Below are 22953 nucleotides of genomic sequence, written 5' to 3'. Positions count from 1 at the left end.
CACCCCGCCCCCCTCGCCGCCGGCCCGGGCCGCGGTCTCCACTCCCCCGGCCGGGTCCCCGCCCCTCAGCGCCTGGCGAGACGGCCACTGGCCCTCGGGTGTCGGGAACCTCCTAGCCACAGCCTTCTTCCGACCCCACGGAAGAAGACAAACTTTCCTTGGGAAATAAAGCCGTTTCCTCGAGTGAGCGCCGGGAGCAGGCTGGACTCCATCACATAATTCCTTTCAACACCGGAGACAGGTTCCCAGTGGAACCACCCCCGGGAACCGTCGCCCATCCGCAGACACGGACTGTGGCCTGTGACCTTGGGTGGGTGGGGGACTTTGCCCGCAGTGGCCGTCACTAAAATGGGAACGACGACCACCCTTCCCACAGGGGGGGACGCTTCTGTGAACGTGGGAAGCCCAGGGTCGAGTCCCAACACCCCTTGTAAATGCAAAACTTCGTGTTTGTTGAGATGTTGGGGCTCTCACTGAGGCAGCCCCCCGTTTTTGTTTACCTTCAAAAATGCTCAGACGGGGATCGCCTTTAAGACATCCGAGAGAAAGCAAGGAAAACCAAGGTTGGATTCAATATTTAAGCGCATCTATCTTTCCTATTCCTTAGTATGAATACATAAACGTTAATTATTGTCCAAGTTCAAAAGATTGCTTCCCAACCAGCTTAATTACCGTTTGCCTAACTCAGCGCAGCATCGTCGAGGTGGATCCGTGGAGCCAACCCGAGGCAGGACGACTCCAGCGCATTCCTCTATGGCCCCGGCGCCAGGGCAGTTCACCCCGCGTGTGATGTCTAGTTTGCTAAAGTTGGTGGGTCATTCGGGGAAAATGTGCTAACCATCCCCCCCAAATACTAGCACAAGGCTTAAAAAAAAAAAAAAAAAAGCCGATTCCTTTAGACCTTGGGAAAAAAAAAAAAAAAAGGGTAACAACTTGACTTTATTCCAATCTGTGAACGATGCGGAGCGTGCGGAGCTGCCCCCGGCGCCTCGCTCTCCTCCCCAGCGCCCCACGGGCTGCGGGGCGGGCCGGGGGCGCCTGGCCGCCCTCCCAGCAGCCGGGCTGGGGAGCCGACGTCGCCTCCACCCCCAACCCGGGAACAGCCGGTAGTGGCCGTTTCCCCGCGCCGCCCCCCTCTCCGCCGGCTTTGTGTGCGTGTGAAATGTGCGGCACATTGCAGATGAACCCTAAACCCGGCGAGCCGAGTCTATTGTTCCCCGCGAGGAGCTGCCGGGGCGGTGCGGAGCCGGGCGCAGTGCCGCGGCCGGCCCTCGGGGGGCGCTGTGCGGCGCAGCTGCCGGCCGTGGCGGCGGCGGCGGCGGCGAGGAAGGCTGACGGGGAGGGAAGCGGGCGGGCGGCGGCGGCGGCGGCGCGGAGCAGCTCGGCTGCCGCTGCCGGTGCCTTCAGCTCCGGACGCCCCGGCCGAGGCGGCCGAGGCCGCGCGTGAATGTGTGCGAGGGCCCCGCGAAGCCGCGGCCGGAACACACGCTGTCACCCCGCTTTTCACAAACCACCACACAGACCTCCCCCTCCCCACCCCCAGCCCCGCCTGCCCCAGCCCCGCCGCCGCCGCCGCCGCCGCCGCCGCCGAAACTCCCGGGCCGCCAGCCTCCCGACCCTCACCGTCCGCTCGCCTATCCCCTCGCCCGCCCGCCCGCCCGCCCGCGCGCCCCCGGCAGCAGCACCATGTTGAATCGCGGCCCCAGGCCGAGCCGCCCGAGCCGGCGGCGCTGAGAGGCGGGCGAGAGCGGGCCGCGGGGAGGGAGGGAAGGCAGGGGTGGGGGCCGCGCTCGCCCCGCCGCTTCGCGCGGATCCGGCAGTCGCCTGCCCCTCTAGTTTCGCTCGGATTTCTTTAAACTTTTTTAGAAATTCCCCTCCCTCCTTCCCTCCGGTCCCCCAGGCCTCTCGCTCCCTCCTTCCCCTCCTCCTCCTCCTCCTCCCCCTCCCTCCTCCCTCCCTGCGCCGCCGCCGCCGCCGCCGCCGCCGCTGCCGCTGCCGCCGCCACCGCCGGCCCATGACTGCGCCCCGCCGCCGCCGGCCGAGGAATGGGCTCCGGGCTCTGGTAGGAAGCGCGGGGAGCGGGGGGCGCTTTTAAAACACCGATCTGGGTTTTTTCTAAAACCTCCTTTGAAAAAATAATGGCAAACTCGACGGGGAAGGCGCCTCCGGACGAGCGGAGAAAGGGACTCGCTTTCCTGGACGAGCTGCGGCAGTTCCACCACAGCCGAGGGTGAGAGCAGAACCGGGGGGGCAGCGCCGGGCGAGCCGGGGCGAACGGGGCTCCCGGCCGGGCGCGGGGTCCCGGCTGACAAGTGCGGGGCTTCCTCTCTCCCACAGGTCGCCTTTTAAGAAAATCCCCGCGGTGGGTGGGAAGGAGCTGGACCTGCACGGTCTCTACACCAGAGTCACTACTTTAGGCGGATTCGCGAAGGTGAGTGGAAGTTTTAATTTGTATTTCCCTCTCGCTGGCCTCCTCCAAAAAGTCTCCTTTGACCCCGGAGTGGGCGCTCGGGGCCGGGGGGGCGGCCCGCGGGGGCCCGAGGCGTCCTTTTCGCTCGCAGCCGGCGGCTCGGAGGCGGACGGCGGCGGGGCTGTTTTCGGCCTGGTGGCTGGCGTGCGCGCGGCGGGCGCGGGGCCGGGGCGGGCGGGCGGGCGGGCGGCCCGGCGCCGGCTCGCGCCCTGCCCGCTGCCTGGCCGGCCCGCGGGGTCTGAGCGCCGTGGCGGGGAGCGCGGGCGTGCGGGGTGCCCGGCGGAGCCCCGCGCCCGCCCCGTGCCCGCCCGCCGGCCGCTCGCCGCCGCCGCCGCCGCCGCCGCTCTAGCACAGGCGGAGACACAGGCACACACAGACTCTGAGAGCAGTTTTCGTGCAACTCAAAATTAGCGCGGGCAGGTTTCACATCGATAATCGGCTGCGGAACGATCCCGGCGGCCGGGGGCACGGCCTCGGCCCCGTCGCCCTCGGTTTATACAGCTAACAAAAGAAACCAGGACCTGTCTCCAAATAGCCATCTTAGGCTTCAAGGCTAGGCAGAAGCTGTAGGCCTCAACGAAGGGCCTATGGAGATGGATAGATCTGGGAGAGGGAGCGGAATCGGCCCCGGCCCCGGCCCCCCCAGACCCCGCGGACGTCGCTGTCCGGAACACTATTGATCCTTTTGAACTTTTTTCTTTCTTTCTTTCTTTTTTTTTTTTTGGTGTAAACGGACCGCGTTGAGATTTAAAAGGGGGCGACAGCGGGACTTGCGATTGGTTATTGTCCGGGCTTCAAAAACAAAACAAACCCAGCAGACCCCCTCTCCCACTCCCCCCCACAAAACAAGTGCTGTGAAATACGGGGCTCTCGGGGGGAACCAGGGGTTCAGGCTGTCTTTGCTTGGTAACTCGTGAGGGTCGATCTGGAACACCCATTGATGCCCGGGTATCTACAGATCTCTGTAGAATGGGTATTTATTTCATAGTTAGGTTAGAGTTCTCTTGGATTGTGTATTTTCAGACAAGTGTGGTTGTGTTTTTAACAGGTTTCTGAGAAGAATCAGTGGGGAGAAATTGTTGAAGAGTTCAACTTTCCCAGAAGTTGTTCTAACGCTGCCTTTGCTTTAAAACAGTATTACTTGCGGTGAGTGGTACTGACTCTTGAACAGTATTTGGAAATAAGGGACTTATGGGGAGATTTGTTTTTATAAATAAAAAATAGCGCGCGCTCGTGCGCTCGCGCGAACACACACACACGTACACACACACACACACACACACACACACAACAAACAACAAACCTTGCACACCAGTTTCTAAGCTCATGTTAATTTTAGTCTGGGAAACACTAAATATCCACAAAGTGAGGTTTTAGGATGGTGGGAGCTTTCCTCACCTCTTGTAGGATTGTTTACATTTTTTATACAGAATCCTTACAGGTGACACCCCACCTCCATCTTGACAAACATTCTTTTGTGACATTGTTATTGATTGCTTGATATCCAAAGAGGGGCAGAAAGGTGATGTTTAGTAAAAGAGTTAAGATAGTTAATGAAACTTTGTATCCCTTGGGAAAATTTTTTCTTTGTTTTGGAAACTTCTTTGTCTTTTTAAATTCTGACTTTAAGATTTTTATAAAATGAAATCTCTTGTGTGGAACCTTGACACGGAGTAGTTTTTCAGTGCAATATTTCTACATAGCATAACATGCTGGTGCCTGAGGTGACCAGGATTGATTTTTTTTTTTTAATATCAAGTCACTTAACACTCAAAAGGATTATTATATAGTTAGGAGAATTAGGGATACTATGAAAGGAAATGCTTTGATTTGGATTTTTCTTTCATTCTCCCCTTTATTTTGACTTTATTTGACAAAGTAAATTTCTTATTCAGTTGGTATGTGATAAGTTTAGATGGTATATTTTGTGATTCGGCTTTGTTTTTCTTCTGCCAGTTGTTTCCTAGAAATATTTTTATATTGTAACTTATTATGAGGTCCTCTTTTATTTTTAATGTTTACTTGGCCATAGAGGGTCCTTAGTTGGTGGTGGTTATTTAAAACTAAAATATTGCTCTTTATATTTATTACTTTGTAATAATGAGATTATAGGATGGCCTTTTTAAAATAATGTGGCTTCTGCATAATTTGAGTTTGGCATTCATTATTGCTCCAAATGTAATAGCCCAGTGTGGATAGTCTGTGTTATGTTTAGCATTCTGAAATAGGAATGTTGTAATTACACAGGTGTACTTCTATTGGCTATCATAGATTGACTTAAGGCTTGAAGCTGAAGAGTTCACAGAACTTTGTGGGTAGTTACTGAGCTATACAGAAGTCTAGAAAATAATTAAATATGGTTAGTTGTTATCTACTGTGTGTCTGTGATGTGTGTTAGAGTACATTTTTAGATAAAGGACTAAAACTGAAAGCAAAATAGAACAAAATTAACCTCCTAAACATTGCTTTAATAATATGGTAAGTTGATACTTTTATACTTACAGTGATATTCACTTGCTCATTTTCATTTATAATATTGAGAGAAATACTCTTAATACATGCCCTGGCTTTCTGCTAATCAGTTTGAACCATTTGGATTTTAGACTGTTTACACATTTAAATTTATGACTGATACTTACTGAATTGATTGATTGATTGATTGAACTTTAATATCCATAAGGTACTATATGATATATATGGTTCATAAGATGTGTTTTTTCTGAAGAATTTACATTCATTCTAACAGAGTTTTAGACTTTCAGTTTTTTACAAGTTACATACATATTGTTTTTCCAGTTTTAATTTCTATCTTGAGATCATATCCACTGGTTATACTTATAGGTGCTATTTTTAACTATGTAGTTTCAAGGTTTGCAACTTTTTACATTGTTCTCAGATCAATTTGAGCTTTATGTTCTTATTAAAAGCTGCTTTTTTATCTGTCTTTAGCTAAACTTGTTTTCCTCCATATGTCACCCTCTAGGTTTGTTTTTGTAGAGTTGTAGCTAGGCTACTAGGAAAAAGGTTGAGCATTTGTTTTGGAAAATAAAAGCATGTGAAGATTTGCGTGGTTTCTAAAGAAATACAAAAGAAATACATTGGTCAAAAATTGGGTACTACCAAACTTGATTTTTTTTTCATAGTGGTGTAATATTGCACTGTAGAGGACATGTATTATGCTGGATTTTACACCTTCCTCTGAAAATCTTAACTGGCAGACAGGATGTTAAGCTTTCACAGTGATTCTGTTACTTAACCATAAAAGTGCCTCTTCATAGTAAGAAATAGTAATCAAGTAACTTTGTAAGTTTCCTCTTTCATATATCAAATTGAATGTCATAGTTTCTGATGAGCAGATAATGTGTTTTATAAATCATAGGTGGAATAATTTGACCTATTGTAAGACTGTCCTTACATGTGATAGTTCTCATTTACTCTACAAGTTTAATATTTGCTGACATCGCTCTGTTATTTTATTACTAGAGGCACGGTGCACAGATTCATGCACCGGTGGGGTCCCTCAGCCTGGCCTGCGTCCTCTCGCAATCCGGGACCCCTCAGGGGATGTTGGAGGCCGGGATTCGGTCTGATCCCCGCAGGCCAGGCCAAGGGCCTCTAGTATGCATGAGATCTTTGGTTAATCTCTTCCCGCCCTCCCCCCTACTCCCTTCCCTCTGAGATTCATCAGTCTGTTCCATGTTTCCATGCCTGTGCGTTGAGTATCTGCCCGCTGGTGGTCAGTGCTCGTCAGAGCTATCGGTCGAATGGTTGCTTAGGCTTTTATATATATAGATTAATTGGAGAATGGCTGTTAGCCTAGTATTTTATGATATATCTTCCATGATATTACAGACGTTTAGATAAGTAAGATCAAACTAGCATGCTGGCCATGTATATATTCTAACATTTTAAAGTTTGTTTTGATACAAACATACATAGTCATTAAATATAGAGACTTGAATTTAGTGATCTGCCAAAAGTTAGCTTGATTGTATCAAACATGTAGATCGTCTACAAAGATTTCTCAAAGTCTAAAATTGAAATGATTATTTGTTTCAACGTTGGCATTTAATTTTAAAAATGTGTTTACTGATGTGTAAAAGTACTCTTTAAAAATTGATTATTAATCATCCATGATGTCTACATATTTTGTTTGTACTTCGTTCCTTTCTTGGCATGTACACCTCAAATATTCCACAAAAGCTTATTATTAGGTTATCCCTAAAGTGTAAATGCATAAGGTATAATTTCACAGTAGAGGACATGTATTATATTTCATAAATGGAGAAATTAAAGTGCAAAAAAAATCAAAATGGCGTTGGGGCATTGATTAATTGGAAAGAAAAATTGTATTCCTTACATGTATTTAGTAATGTTTAATCTGTCTATTATGAATTCAGTTTGTTAGTCACAAATTATTTTAAGAAATTAAAATATAATTGGAAATTACATATGGTTAAACTTATGCCCAAGTGTATCTAAACCCATTGTGTTCCTTATTTATTCTGTGAATTTTTGTTGTTGTTGTTCTGTTTTGGTATTTAGGTTTGGGGTAAAAATATTATTCTTATTTCCATTAAGAGTTTGAAGTCTTGGTATGAAGATTTAGGTAAATATTTCAAATACTTACTTGAAGAATTTTGTTTAACCTACTGACTCCAGTAGTACAGCTATAGTCAAGGCTAACTTGATGTTTCCATTATAAAACTTGATTTTTTGAAAGGAAGTAAAATATTGTAGACATTAAAAAATTATTGTACAAATTTACATGTTACTGGTTTTCTTATAATAATGAATGATTTTTTTAATCAATTTTATTTCTTTCCCCAGTCTCTTTCAGTATATTTTTGATTTCAGAGAGGAAGGGAGAGGGAGAGAGAGATAGAAACATAAATGATGAAAATCATTTATTGGATGCCTCATGCACACCCTCTACTGGGGATCTAGCTTGTAACCTAGGCATGTGCCCTGACCCAGAATCAAACTGTGACCTCCTGGTTCAGAGGTCGATGCTCAACCACTGAACCATGCCAGTTGGGCATATTAAATAATTTTTTTTTTTTTACTCATACCTACCTTTAGAATAGTCAGAAACTTAAATGTAGAATTCCACCCACCATAGTGAATTTTCATTTGCACTCTAAGTTTATTCTGTTTCCCTTGGTTGATAAAGCCCTTCCTAAGTTATACCAATAGAGGTTACATTTATTAGTTAAATAGATGGATGCACTCATGTGTTCTGTGGTTAGTGTTCACCATGTAGATCACTTCTTTTAAGAGAAAACCTTTTATGAATTATTTGAGGTTAATTGAAAGAATGCTTCAAGATTGTGATAAATATGCAAATGAAGTAATACATTGAGAGTTGATAAACAAAATTTATAAACAGATTGCTCTCCTTATTCAAGGAAGGAAAATAAAAATAATATGGAGACTGGAAGAACAACTGTATCTAAATAAATTATTCATATATGTATTTAAATTTAATTTTTTACACTGTATCCTTTCATTTTGAGCAAATTTGATTTTGATATCTCCTGATAGTCTGTTATACTTTAAAGGGCATGCAGATTTGTTTAAAGGAAGAATAGAAAGTGGAGAAAGTTGACTTATCAGAGCTCAGCGAGGTTAGTGTTGTGTCTTACCATGTTTTAAGCAGCTTAAATTTGCCCTAAAGAAGAAACAAATCTCTTTCCAAGATAGATAGTTTACTAAAGATAAAAATTTCACTGAAGATTCAAACTAAGAACTCTTAACTCTCAAAAGTGTTTATATGCTTTTTTTGCATTTATGCTTTCTGCCTCAGATGTTAACTAAAAAAGTCTATTTCTAAATAGGAGTACTCTTTTATAGTGCCACCTCTACTCTGTTATGGATTCAATATTCTCATAGTTGGTCGTGTGTGACATCCACTGTAACTTTGATGGACAAGTATATTTCTTCTGTGACTCTTACATTCCCAAACTGAATGATATTAGAAGTTGGAAAGGAAGGAAAAACATAAATTTTAATTCATTGGAATTTAGGTGCATTACTCAGCAAACAAGTATTCAATATATATTTGTAGGTAGAGTACTTATTATTACTTGGTAAAGGCTGCTTATTGCTTATTTTTCAGAGTGGTATAGACCCTATTAAGGTTTACTGGTAAAAATAGGGTTTGTTGGAATTGGGAATTAGAGAGACATATGGGGCAGGGTTGATCTGCCACTACCATCATCACCACATTCTTTGTTATTTAGGATCAATTAGAGTAGAAATTCCCAATTCGTGTTGTATTAAAAACTCGTTTTCCTGAAATGTCATTATGTTTCCTTGAAAAAAGCCAAATGAATTTGAGCAATAAAGCTAAACTTGGTTACTGTATTGCAGGACTTCTTAGACACTTCCGTTTGTTAGTATGCATTGTAGAACTGTTGACAATTTGGACAAACACTACCTCCCTACCCCTACCCATTGTAAATGGCAGGGGTCCTCAGACTTTTTAAACAGGGGGCCAGTTCACTGTCCCTCAGACCGTTGGAGGGCCGGACTATAGTTTAAAAAAAACTATGAACAAATTCCTATGCACACTGCACATATCTTATTTTGAAGTAAAAAAACTAAACGGCAAAAACACCCGCATGTGGCCTGTGGGCCTTAGTTTGAGGACGCCTGGTAAATGGTGTTTCCCAAACACCTACCACACATCACCAGAGTGTGGTGTGAAACCCTATGTTTGAGGAATGCCTACTGAGTTCTGTGGATACGGTTTGGGAAATATAACAATACTTTCTCTAATGGGTAAACCATAATTTGATGAAAACCTGTGACCATGATTAAGATTTTTAAAAAATTTATTAATTTGAGAGAGAGAAAGAGAGAAACGTCAGCTTATTGTTCACTTAATTATGCTTTTATTGATTGCCTTTTGTATGCCCTGACTGGAGATTGAACCCGCAACCTTGGCGTATCTGGACAATGCTCTAACCAAATTTTACATTATAAAATTTATTAAAATAAAATTTATTAAATAAAACTTTTGAGGGACCTGGAATAAATAGTTGATTTAGAGTAAATGGTCACTTATTCAGGTTATCTATGAATTTCATTAAACTTTCCAAGAATTATGTTATTAAAAATAGAGTCTAATATGTACTTTTCTGTTTCAAAACAAATTTCACTTGTGCTTGGATACTTTTTGCATATTATGTTGTAAATTGGAAATTAATGCCTTTCTATAAGATACTAGAGGCCCAGTACACGAAATTTGTGCATGGGGTAGGGGGTCCCTCAGCCCGGCCTGCACCCACGGGGATCGGGCTAAACTGGCAGTCGGACATCCCCCTCGCAATCCGGGATGCTTTTCATACTGGTGAAAGGCATCTTGCTGTTGTATGGGCAGGTACATTTTTTTGTCCTCATTATGAAAAGTAGTACATAACATGATCCTTCTGAGGCAGTAGTACCATTTTCCCCATCTTATGGGTGGAAAAACTGAAGCAGAGAGAAGTTAAGTAATTGGCTTTGTCACACATTTGTGTCAGAATCAGGGCTGACCACAAAATGTGCAAGCCAGAGTCCATGCATGTCATTGCTGCATTATCCTATTTTTTCAGTGTAGAGTAGCCTTGCCAGGTTTTAATTTTTAAATCTAAGAGACTGTTCCCAATATATAGGCCTGGCCAGTGATCAGGGCTGATCTTCGGGGCGACCAGTGGGTGGGGTGATGGGTGGGCGGGGTGATACCTCCCTCTCCCTCCCCCCGCTGGCATCCACCTTGGCTGGCAGCCTGGCACTGCCCACTGGCTGGCGCCACCCCCCGTCACTGCCACCTGTCGCCTCTGCCCCCTGGTGGTCAGTGTGCGTCATAGCGATGGGTTGTTCTGCCCTTTGGTCAATTTGCATATTAGGGTTTACCCTGTTGATGAAATACATTGCAATAACAGCTTCACATTCTGAATTGTTGACCAAAAATGGCAAGTCCATAAATTCTATTACTGTCTAAGTCAGTGTTTGCAGGTTCTTCCTCATCTTACGGAAAGAATTTTCTAGTGGGGCTGAATCTGTTGTTTTGTCTGTTTTATCTCATTAGTTCCCTTTTCCTTTTCCCATTATGCCATTGATTTGTTGAAGTAATGGCTCTTTTGTCCTTTAGAATGTCCCAAATTCTGGATTTGGTTGATACCTTCCTCCTAGTGTCAATTAACCCGTTCCTCTATGCCCTGTATTTATTTCCTGAAAACTGTTAGTTAGATCTAAAGGTTGATAACATTCAAGTTCAATATTTTAGGTATTCCTAATAGGTAGTGCTGTGTTTTTTAGATCATGAGGTGTATAACGTTTAGTTGTCCTGCTTTAGTGGTGCAAAGATTGATCAGTAGTTTTAGATATTAATACTCAGAAACACTGTATTTTTAAAATGTGGTCCCCAGGTGATTCTTAAGTATGCTGAAGTTTGAGAACAGCTGATCTAAGTATTGTAATGAAACCAATTTAGTTGCTGAGATAACTGGTTTAACTTGGCATCAACATGTTGGCCAAGGCTACATCCAGAACAAAACTTCTAGGTGACATCTGGTCTAGGGCACCTGCTCAAGCTGCACCTGTCATCTCTAAGCAGAGCCTAGACACACCCTTATACTTTGTCTCTGGGCTCAAGAGACATAACAAGGGCTCCACTTCAGTTAATGGGGAAAAGGATAAATGAAACTGCTAATTTGAACTTATCCTAACTGTATTTGTATTGTTTGGATTTTAGGAAATTAATTAAAAATAAGTTTTCCTTAATGTCTAGGTTTTTTTTTTCTATATAGTACTTTATAGTATTCTCCACAACTGGGATACCATTTGTTTTATTGAATTTACTGAATGCTTTTTTTCTCTGTGAGGATTTTGTTGATCTATCTTAGTACTGCTTGAGGGAGTTAACTTACATTGTATAAATGCCTATAAAAAATCAAAACTAACAATAGCCTGTTTTGTTAAATGCACTTTGTTTTCATTTTTTAAACTATTTTCATATGTGAGATTTTATTTTTATCATTTAAAATTTCAGAAGTAATTGCTGTTATTCAATCTAAAAAAATAACATTTAGAAAAAATGTATTTACACTACTCCAACTTTTCTTCTGAAGCATTGAGTTACTTCTTTTTAAAAATGGTTGTAGGTTATATTCAATTCTCCATTTTAAGTGTCAGCCATAATTGCCAGTTAGGAAAGTATATTCTACTTTTCAGGCCACATTTTCTCCCCTTTATCTTTCCATTCCCTTCCCTGGTGATAGACCTGCTTTACATTTTATGAAGCATTGTCTTATACATAATCCTCCATTATCCATAGTTGTTAAATATCTTCAAGTACTATTTCATGTTCTAGGTATGTTTACCTTTGTTTCTATTACCATATAATGAGGCAATTAAAATGTTGCTTTTTATAAAGCAGTATTCAAATAAAGTTATATAAGAATCCATTGTTTGAATATACATACAGCTTATTGTGAGATATAGAAAGTATGTAATTCTTATCTTTCTGATTTTTTACTGTTTGGTAAAGTCTTACAGTGTTTAATGGTCAGTTGCTGTGTGCACAAAGATGATGCTTATTATATAATCATGACATACTCATCTTTAGTCATTTTGGATGAAATTTTATTTTGTCCATTGGTTAATTTTAAATAAATAAGGTATTAAATGTACATGTGGTCAGAAGGGACATTCTTTTAAAATAGGACAAAAAGACTAAGTTAGGGCTCTATGCAGAAAATACATAACTTTTTAAAATTCTTTAGCGATGGGGCTGAATTTAAATTTGTCAGTAATAATGCCCAGGTTGATCACACTTTCCATAATGGTTTATAGATTAAGTGAATTTTAGTGTACTTGAGCTCAGATCAGACCACTTAGTGCTTCATAAACAGTAGTTAGTACCTTAGCAGGCTGTACCTCCAAGTGCACTCACAAGTAATAGGTCAAGAGTGCTTAAGTGCTTTGGTATAATTTTTTTAGTTTGCACCATTAAAAAGTCAAAAACTTCTGAATTTATGAGTAGTTTTTCCAGGTAGTCCCATGTTGCAATGTATTAATTCAATCTAGTAGTAAAAAAATCTGTTTGTAAGAGAAATGGTGAACCTTTTTTCCTTGCCATGTTTATTTTTTTAATTAAGTTAATTTTGTTATATATATGTGAACTCATGTTTACACTTCATTAAAATCAACCATTGTTATTTTGCCACATTTACTTTATATTTTTCTCTTTTTTGTGATAGTGGGTGTGTATTCACATACATTATTATTAGTGTTACTACTTTTTAATCCTTTGATATAATTGTGGATTAATGCCCTTTACTCAGAAATATAAGTGTATGTCACCTTAGAATAAAAACATTCTCTTATGTGACAATAGTACAGTTATCAAATATAGAAAACTTAACATGGATATAATTGTATTATCTAATATGCAGAGCTTATTTAAATATTACTAATGATCCCAAATGTGTCTTTTTTAGCAATCATACCCACCTTTCTAATCCATGATCTTGTATTACATACCTTTAGTTCTTCAGCTTTCATGATACTACCATTTTTTAATAGTATAGGCCTACAAATTTGGATTTGTCAGATGTTTTTCAGGATTAGATTTAAGTTAAGCATTTTTGGCAGGAGGCATGTGATGTCACTTTGTCCCATTAGTGCTGATGTTAACTTTGGTTAAGGTGGTGTCCTCTTGATTTCTCCATTGTGAAGTTTTCATTTTCTCTTTTATAACTAAAAAGTAATTTGTGGGGACATACTTTGAGACCATATAAATATCTTGCTCACCATCAAACTTTTACCCAATAATTCTAACATTCATTGATAATTCTTTTTTTTTTTTTTAAATATATTTTACTGATTTTTTACAGAGAGGAAGGGAGAGGGAGAGTTAGAAACATCGATGAGAGAGAAACATCGATCAGCTGCCCCCTGCACACCTCCCACTGGGGATGTGCCTGCAACCAAGGTACATGCCCTTGACTGGAATCGAACCTGGGACCTTTCAGTCCCCAGGCCAATGCTTTATCCACTGAGCCAAACTGATTAGGGCCATTGATAATTCTTGCTTGAATCAGTTATTATGAAGAATGTACAATGCTTATTTCCTAACGCTATTATTCCTTCTACATTTATTAGCAATCTATGTTAAGAAAATATTTTCATTCTTATGTATTAGATTTTTATTTTATACAATGGGTTAAAATCTATTACGTTATGCATTTGGCCTTTTAAATTGGGCCACTATGAGCCCTTTTAAGATGGCTTCTATGTCTTTTTAACATGTTTCCATTATTTTTGAACTCTTTCTTGCTTTCTGACAAGATAAGATCTTCCAGGTTCAATTTGTGTTTTGCTTATCTAGCTCTCGTAGCATCAGCTATTTCTCCAAGGAGTCCTGATTCCTATTTGTATGGAGTGATATATAGAAAACAAGATCTGGATAGTAGGTATGCTCATTGTTACTTAGGCCCTTTCAGAGGACAGAGCTAGGAAGTTTTGTTTATTTTAGATATAAATGTACATATTTTGAAAATCATAAGGCTGTACTGATATCCCTAATTATTAGTCCACACAAGTTTCTTAATGCCTTCTTCCATTGCATGCATTTCCCTTCATCTGCATTGGGAATCTTAGTTCCCACTACTCATTTTGTCAGTTTTATAATACATAAGAGAATACTTTCAGAATTGTTATACACATACCACTACTAACAGGAAACCTGCTAAGTAGTTAAAGATTTGTTTGCAGTTCTTTTTTGTGTTCATATTGAAGATATATCATCACTAAAGTATGGTGCTAAAAAAATTCGGTGATTTTCTTAAAAAAAATGTATTTTATTGATTTCAGAAAGGGAGAGAGAGACAGAAACATCAGTGATAAGAGAGAATCATTCATTGGATGCCTTCTGCACGTTCCACACTGGGGATCGAGCCCGCAACCGGGGCATGTGCCCTGACCAGGAATAGAACCGTGACCTCCTGGTTCATAGGTCAAGACTCAACCACTGAGCCATAGCAGCTGGGCTATTCAAATTTTTTTGGTGTCATTTAAGAATCTAAAATTTTTATTTTATAGAGTTTGATCATTTCTTAAGTTTATTCTTAAGTATATTATCACTTTTATACTTATTATTTTATACTTATGTTGCTATTGGAAATGTTTTCCGTTATATCTTCTAATTGGTTATCATTTTTATATGAAAGTTTTATTTTTGTAATCTGTTTTAACTGTTTTTACTGTTGTATGATTTATTATTGATTTAAAAATTTTTAGAGATACTAGCATATCATCTGCAAATAAGGACAGTTTTACTTTTTTTCTAAATTTTATTCCTTTAATTATTTTCTTTTATCTAATTGTATTGGCCACTATTTAACAGTTGAGAACATGAGGGCATCTTTTCCTTGACTTGATGCTGATCTTAGTTTGGTATTTCTAGTATTTCCTCATTGAGTAAGATACTGCCTGCTATGTGTTCTTAATGCAGTCTTAATTCTGTATATCTTACTAATATAGTATGTCTATATCTGTTTATTGAATGAACAATACTATTGGACTTAGAAATCAGAGTTAGTGATATTTTTTATATGTTTTATCTACTAGCATTTGGTTTTAATTTTAAAATCTAATTATTTCTTTATTATCTGTATTCAAGAGAGGAGCTAGATCAAATGTTAAAAATTTTAAATCTCATTTTGTGGATTATATTTGAATGTGAATATTTCTCATGTTCTAGGAATTTAACATAAATAAAATCAGTTAAAATGCTAAAATATATAAATTATCTTTCCTGTTCTGTTTATTAAGCAGACTTTACTGTTTCTTTGCTGGTCATTGCATCACTCATTATACAAAAACAGGGCAATAATTTAATTTATTGCTTGATTTTTATATTAAGACTAGTGTAAACGATGATTTAATCATTGCTTGATTTTTTTTTTAAAGATTCTACCCACGAAGAAGTAATATTTTAGTTTAAAAGTCTTCTTAATTAGGGTATCCAACCTGTGGAAATGAAAAGCAAATTTATCTTTTAGTTACATCAGAAATCTTATATGCTTGTTTGGGTGACTCCATTTAAGTCCATTATGACTAAATTAAACGTGTTATGTTACATTGTATATTTGATCCTCAAAGTAGATATAAATTTTGATGATAAAGTCTTTCTAGTTTTGACATTTTGTTAGATCATCTTCTTTATCCCCCTCCTTATAAACTATAGGCGTTAGCTTAAGTGGATGAGTGTATGTGCACACATGCATGCATACATGCAGCACTATTTATTAGCTTTAAGCAAATTGCTTGGTAATTTCTTGATCAGTTCCTGGGCATACCAAATCTTATCTATATTTATCAAGTCTTACGCATTTAAAGGGCTAAGTTGAGGTAGATATTAGTATTATATGCAAATTCAATCTTTTGTAGAGGCCTAGTAGTAGTGTGTACTGAGCCTGAAATTTAGGTTAATAAGATAGGAGCAAAAGTATGCAGTTAGCAATAATTGGATATGGCTACTGAACCTATCCATTCATAGTATCATTCTTAGAACTGAGGGGATTAAAAAAATTTCTTTTCTTCTATTGATTTCAGAGAGGAAAGGAGAGAGAGAGAAAGACAGAAACATCAATGAGAGAGCATCGTTGATTGGCTGCCTCCTGCACGCCCTGAGCCCTTATGTGCCCAGATCAGAATCGAACCGGGACCTCTTGGTTCATAGGTTGATACTCAACCACTGAGCCACGGGTGAGGCAAAACGGGATTTTAAGAAGGTGATCTAGCCTCATGCTTTCTCTAGTAAGCTATAAATAAAGATATTTTTTTCTGGTAGGCCTGCATAAGGATAATAGACTTGCATAAGATCACTATTCCTGAATGATGGGAAGGGTAACTGAAAGTTAATTCAGAGCTGCCTTTGATACTGTAGCCACTCCATTCTGATTAAAAAGGCAAATGTAGAAGATTGCCAGATTTCTTTGCTACTATAAAATGTGACCTTTACTTTTATGTTAAGACTAGTAGCTCTCTGCGGGGCCTGGCCGCTCCGCGCTCGCTGCCCAGAGGCTCTCAGAGGCCTATCCGCGGCTGGGTGCGGAATGTTTGCCTCGTCGCTGAGGCGACGAGGCAAGCGTCCTTCTCCCCCAAACCCTCCCCCCCCCCACCTGGCCACTCCGTGCCCACTGCCCAGAGGCCCTCCACGGTCAGGGTGGAATGCTTGCCTCATTGCCGCAGTGACGAAACAAACATTCCGCCAGGCCACTCACGCTGCCTGTTCTTAGTGGCTCCCCCCCCCCCCCCCCCGGGACTGGGGGACTCCAGCGGGGCTGAGAGGACTGGGCGCTGCCATCTTTGTGACAGAGTGATAGTTAATTTGCATATTATCCTTTCATTAGATACTAGAGGCCCCTTGCAGGAAGATTCCTGCAATAGGGCTTCCTGCTGCGGTCTCTGCTGCCCCGCCTGCTTCCCTCCTTTCTCCGCAGCACCTCCGGCTTCTCTCCCTTCTCCCCACCCTGCCTGCTTCCCTTCCTTCTCCCTGCCCCGCCTGCTTCCCTTCTTCGCCACCCCGCTTGCTTGCTTCTCCACAGCTTCGCTCCCTTCTGCAGCGCTTGGCTTCTTTCTACGCTGTCTTCAGTCTTCGCTCTGGCCTGGGCATGCAAATTAACCGCCATCTTGGTTGGGTTAATTTGCATACTTGCCCTGATTGGCTGGTGGGCGTGGCTTATGGGTGTAGCGAAGGTACGGTCAATTTGCATGTTTCTCTTTTATTAGAGAGGATGATGATTTACTTACACCATCTGTGAGGAATAGGTTTTAAATTGTAGTGGTGATAAAAATACACCCTTGATTTGTCATTTGTATCTAACAGTTTTATCTATTTCCCCTTCCTGTCCAAGGGATTATCTATAATAATAAAAGCAGAATATGCTAATTAGTCCGGACGTCCTTCTGGACTACCTTCTGGACGAAGCCGGGGCTTCAAGGGAAGCCTGGGACCCGGGTGCCTGCTGGTAGCCAGAGAGAAGCCCGGGTTCCGGGTGCCAGAGGGAAGCCGGTGCCGGCAGCCTGGGGAAGAAAGGCTTACTCTTGCATGGATTTCATGCATCGGGTCTCTAGTGTTTATATAAGACAGGTGAGAATTATTGGAGAACCCATAGCAAAACATATAACAACCATAAGGGAAAACCCCTTTTTACTTCATATATTCATTTTAAATGCTTTGCTTGGAAAAACTTAAACTTGCATATTTGATAAAGCTGGCCATTAATTTGTGTATGTGTGTTTTTAATAATCAGGAATACTAATTTAAAGTTTTCAGTCCTATACATTACTTTTTAGATGGAGACCTCTACTGGAAGTATGAAGCAATGGATAGATTTTATTATACATTATAAAGTATATGGACAAACAGATGGTAGGAAGATTTATTTTTAAAATAGTCAATATAGGATATCCAAGAGTCCTTTTAAAAGACTCTTATACTTTAGATAATAGTGTACTTTTATGTTTGACAGATGTTTTAAAAAGCAGAATACAAAGTTTACATTTTGATTTTTTTATCTATTTATTGAATTTGCCATGTGTACTAAATGATTTATAATAACTAATTTCTTCTTCACACCTCCCTGTATTGTTGTTATTATCCTGATGTTATATAAAACAGGACAAAGGGAGACCTACAGTAAGTTCAGGAGCTAATATTTGAACCTGGGTCATATAGCTCTAGAAAAATCATGCTATGGGGTATGATTTTTCAATCATGGGGTAGTTGTAGGATTGTCTTTTTTCAATCATGGGGTAGTTGTAGGATTGTCTTTCTCCAAGTGCACATGATTACATTTTTTTAAAGTGTATGAAGATAGAACTTGAAAAATATGAAAATTGCCCTAACCTGTTTGGCTTAATGGATAGAGCGTTGGCCTGTGGACTGAAGGGTCCCAGGTTCGATTCCGGTCAAGGGCATGTACCCTGGTTGCGGGCACATCCCCAGTAGGGGGCGTGCAGGAGGCAGCTGATCGATGTTTCTCTCATCGATATTTCTAACTCTCCCTCTCCCTCTCTGTAAAAAATCAATAAAATATATTAAAAAAAAGAAAAATATGAAAATTATTGGGGTAGTTGTAGGATTGTGGTTTTTTTATTTTAAAAATTTCTTTACTGCATCTTTTTATAATGAAACTTGTGTGCTGTAGTACAGTTTATTTCTACAGATGTTTATTTTATTGGATTTTTACAATTCTACAAGATGGGTATAATCCTGTCTTACAGGATGAGGAAAAAAGCCTCTGAGTAATGTTGCTAATAAATAGTGGTGTGAGGATTATAGTTTAGCTTTGTGAATTATAATTCACTGCCCTTATTTCATTGCCACAGTTTTGGGATCAAGCACTTTTTAATAAAATGTTTATCTCTTAAAGCCCCTAATTTAACATTTGATACTTTGTAGTTGACCTGAATCAGAGCCCCTGTCTCTGGGAAGGTATTTATGAGCTCAGGTGGGTATGGTGAGCCTCATAGCAATGGAAAATGGAATTTGGGAAATTCTGAAAGAATTGAAAAATTCTATAATACAAAGTTGGTAGCATATGGCATTATATTGATCTGGCCCTAAGCTTCCTTAACCTTTTCTTGTGTGGTTTTATGAAACAAGCACCAAGAGTCAGTTTTAGTTGTAAAATATGTATTAACATTGTGATAATTGTAGCATTTTGTGCAATTTTATATAGCACTTAAAAATATTTTTGTAGGTAGACATGAATAGACTAATGTCTCCCCATTTCTCTTCACAAGCTACAATAGAATAGAATTTTATTTAAGGTGAGAATTGATCCAGAGTAATATTGATTGTGTTTCAAACTAGAATGTGAAGATCCAAGGATTTTGAAGGGTAATTACCATTTCTGAAAAAATGGATACTGGGAATGATGTGATAACTCCATGGAGGCATTTTGGCAGTTAGGAATGTTTATTATCATAGTGATAGCTAACATTTATCTAACACTTATTATTTGCTAGGTACTGTGTTCAACCTGCAGTATTCTAATCCTCAAAACCATCCTTTAAGATTGACACCATCATCATCCTATGTATTAAAGCCTAATATGCTAAGTGTCCAGTCGTCTGGTGACCGGTCAACTGTTCAACCAATCAAAGCGTAATATGCTAATGATATGCTAAGGCCACTCAACCGCTCGCTATGATGTGCATTGACCACCAGGGGGCAGACAGTTGACCAGTCGCTATGATGTGCACTGACCACCAGGGGGCAGACGCTCCGACCAGTAGGTTAGCTTGCTGCTGGGGTCCGGCTGATTGGGACTGAGCGAGATGGGCCAGACACGCCCTGAAGCCCTCCTGCAATCCCTCCCTGGCCCCAGTTGTGCACCGGTGGGGTCCCTCGGCCTGGCCTGTGCCTTCTCACACTCCGGGACCCCTTGGGGAATGTCAGAGAGCTGGTTTTGGCCTGATCGCGTAAGCCACTTCCCTCGGGAGGGCGCCAGATGCAGGGTTCACAGCTGGTGAGCGCTGCTGCGGCGGCACGAGCCTCTCCTGATTGGGACTGATTGGGTGTGAGCCTGCAGCAGGCACAGTGGGCTGGGATGAGTGGGAGCAGCAGGTTGGAGTTGCAGGCAGCATTGGACTGCAGGTTTTGGCCCGATCCTTGCAGGCCACCCTGAGGGGCCCCACCTGTGCATGAATTCGTGCACCAGGCCTCTAGTTATTTTATACATGAGGAAACACAGATTTAGAGAGGTTAAGTAACTTGCAGTAATTACAAAGTATAGGAGAGCTGGAATTTAATCCGGGTCTTTTGCCTCAAGAGACCAACTTTTTAGCCATGATACAGAATAGTGTCCTTCCTTCCCTCCCTCCCTCCCTTCCTCCCTCCTTCCCTTCCATTTTTCATTTGCCAGACACTATTCTATGCACTGGAAATGCGTGAGTGATGAAAAGAGAGAAAATGTTTTCCTGTTTGGAGCTAGGGAAAAGAGGAAAAGAAAAAGTAAAACAGTATATTTTAGATAGTAATACATGCACGGAGAAAAATAAAGGAGATATTTTTTCCTTTATTTAAATAAAGGTTTCTAATGGGAGAGTGTTATATTTTTAGATAGTGTGAACAGGGAAAGTTTTTCTAAGATGGTGACATTTGAATAAAGACTCAAAGGAGATAAAGGAGCAAACCAGGTAGATATCTGGTTAAGAGTGAACTAACAGCAATGGATCATGCCTGGTATGTTCAAGAAACAGTAAGGAGGCCATAGTGGCTGGAGTTAGTGAGCAAAGAGGAGAGAAGTTGGAGATTAGAATCAGAGAGATAAGAGAGCACTGCTACTAGATTTTAGTAGGGCCTTTGTAAGGTCTTTGCCTTTTACTAATGCCACTGGAGGATTTTGAGTAGTGAATTGCCATTATCTGGATCTCTCTGAGTGTTTTGTTGTAAATAGGTGAGGATGTGTATGTGGGAGCAGTGGGGGGCATGGATCAGGGGCAGAAGCAGCAAGGCATGTTAAAGGGCTTATAAAATAACCCAGGTGGAAAAAATGGTGGTATGGTGGTTTGTAGTAGTGAGGTTAATAGCTCTTGAGATGGTAATAGTAGCCATATTTTGGATATCTAAAGTTTCAAATCTAAAACTTGCAAGATTTTAATTAACAGAGACTACTTAGATACTTATTGATAACCCATCAGATATCAAGTTTTATACTTTTTAAATTATAAACTTTATTTTCCTTATCAAAGTATAGTAACACGTGCTCATTGTACACAATTTAGAAAATACAAAGAAAGGGAAATAATGAGCCCTATTAATATCTTAGGATGTTTTTCCCAAGTCTTTTGTTATAAAGATTACACCTTAAAATCTATCCACCATAAACTGGCTCTCCGTCTCGCCTGCTAAATTGTTAGCTCCTTCAGTGCAGGAGCTGTGCTTTTTAATTTCTTTATCTTGGGGACCTATCTTGGGTATCTGGTTCATAATAAGTGTTCAGTATTGCTTGTTTTGTTTGAATTAATTGTGTCAATCAACTTGGTGCCATATCCTTGTACATTCTTTGAGGATAGATAGCATAGTTGTTTTTTAATATTATTTATTTTAAGGCTTGGTAAATGGGCAGTCAGTAAGTGTTGTTAGATTTAATGTACTCTGAACTCTAGCCATGCTTGTCTATTTATAGTTCTCTAAACATGCCAAGTTTTCCTTGCTTCTGTCTTTGCATATGCTATTTTCTCTTTCTGGAATTCCTTTCCCTTCTTTGCCTGATATACTCCTACCTATCTTTGAAACTTAACATAAATGTCACCTTCTCTAAAAAGCCTTTTCTTATTTCCTGAATCAGCTTAAAGTGATCCTTTATGATCCCACTTTTCTCTCATTTAAACCTCTATTATAGACCCAGCTATAATGACTTTTTTTCATGTCTATCTCCCTTATTGCGCTCTGAGCCTAAGGAAGTGGGGATTAACTTTTATGTGTCTTTGTAGCACATTCATCATAGTCATCATAACACAGTGAATTATTAGTTCATGTGTAAGAGTTTATGTGTGGCTAAAAGAACCAATGGATGAATGCTGGGAAGGGTCATTGGAAATAAGAAAAGAAGGAAATCACTGGTTTGAGGGTAGAGAGGAGTTTATGGAAGAGGCTTTGAGCTTGGCATCCAAAGACTGGTTGGATTTAGTTAGAAAAAAGGTGGGGGGAGGAGATGGTCATTTTAGGTAAGAGGAAACGGGGAAATGAGCGTATGTACAAGGTGTTGTATAAATGAACCACTGCATGTGATTGTTGGAAGGTAAGATGGGACCAAAGATTGGTATCAGATTGTGGAGGATTTTGAAACAGGTCAAGGTGTTTGACCTTTATTATTCTACTAGAAGCCTGATGCATGAAAATGTGTGCAAGAGTAGGCCTTCCTTTGCTCAGCTGCTGGCACTGGCTTCCCTCCGGCACCCATGACCTGGGCTGCTTCCCTCCTCCATCCACCTGGAGGCACCCAGGACCTGGGCTGGCTTCCCTCAGGCCACCCACAGGCACCTGAGACCTGAGTTGGCTTCCCTTGGGCCGCCAACAGGCACCTGGGACCCGAGCTGGCTTCCCTCCAGCCCTGGCTTCATCAGGAAGGATGTCTGGTCTAATTAGCATTTACCCTTTTATTATTATAGATATATAATGAGGATGTAATGTTTGGGGTATCTATTTTTTAGCAAAACTACTTGATGAAAATGATGTTTGGGAAACATTATTCTTACATTTTCACTACATTTGGATAAACAGGAAGGAATGAAATTGTTGGGTTATACAGTGACTATATATTTAACTAGAGGCCCGGCGCACGCATTTGTGTAAGGGTGGGGCCCCTTTTGGTGGCCTGCGGGGATTGGGCTGAAACCTGTGGTCCAATGCTGCCTGCAGCTCCTACCTGCCACTTCGCTTATCCTGGCCCCACTGCACCTGCCGCGGGCTTGTG

At 41.0% G+C, this 22953-nt stretch overlaps 1 protein-coding gene across 1 annotated transcript in view; it reads left to right on the top strand.

Annotated features, from left to right (window-relative positions):
* The first annotated feature begins 1583 nt into the window (after positions 1 to 1583).
* The window catches only part of ARID2 (AT-rich interaction domain 2), a 189155-nt gene continuing 167785 nt past the window's right edge, over positions 1584 to 22953 (top strand). The window contains exons 1-3 of the mRNA XM_054719141.1: positions 1584 to 2230; positions 2338 to 2431; positions 3519 to 3616. Coding sequence (XP_054575116.1) covers positions 2139 to 2230; positions 2338 to 2431; positions 3519 to 3616 — 284 coding nt within the window. The 5' untranslated portion in view covers positions 1584 to 2138. The remainder of the gene's footprint in view (positions 2231 to 2337; positions 2432 to 3518; positions 3617 to 22953) is intronic.

The sequence above is a fragment of the Eptesicus fuscus genome, chromosome 7, assembly GCF_027574615.1.
Source record: "Eptesicus fuscus isolate TK198812 chromosome 7, DD_ASM_mEF_20220401, whole genome shotgun sequence".
Lineage (NCBI taxonomy): Eukaryota > Metazoa > Chordata > Mammalia > Chiroptera > Vespertilionidae > Eptesicus > Eptesicus fuscus.
The sequence above is the reverse complement of the archived record's forward strand: the minus strand, read 5'-3'. Positions and strand labels throughout refer to the sequence as shown.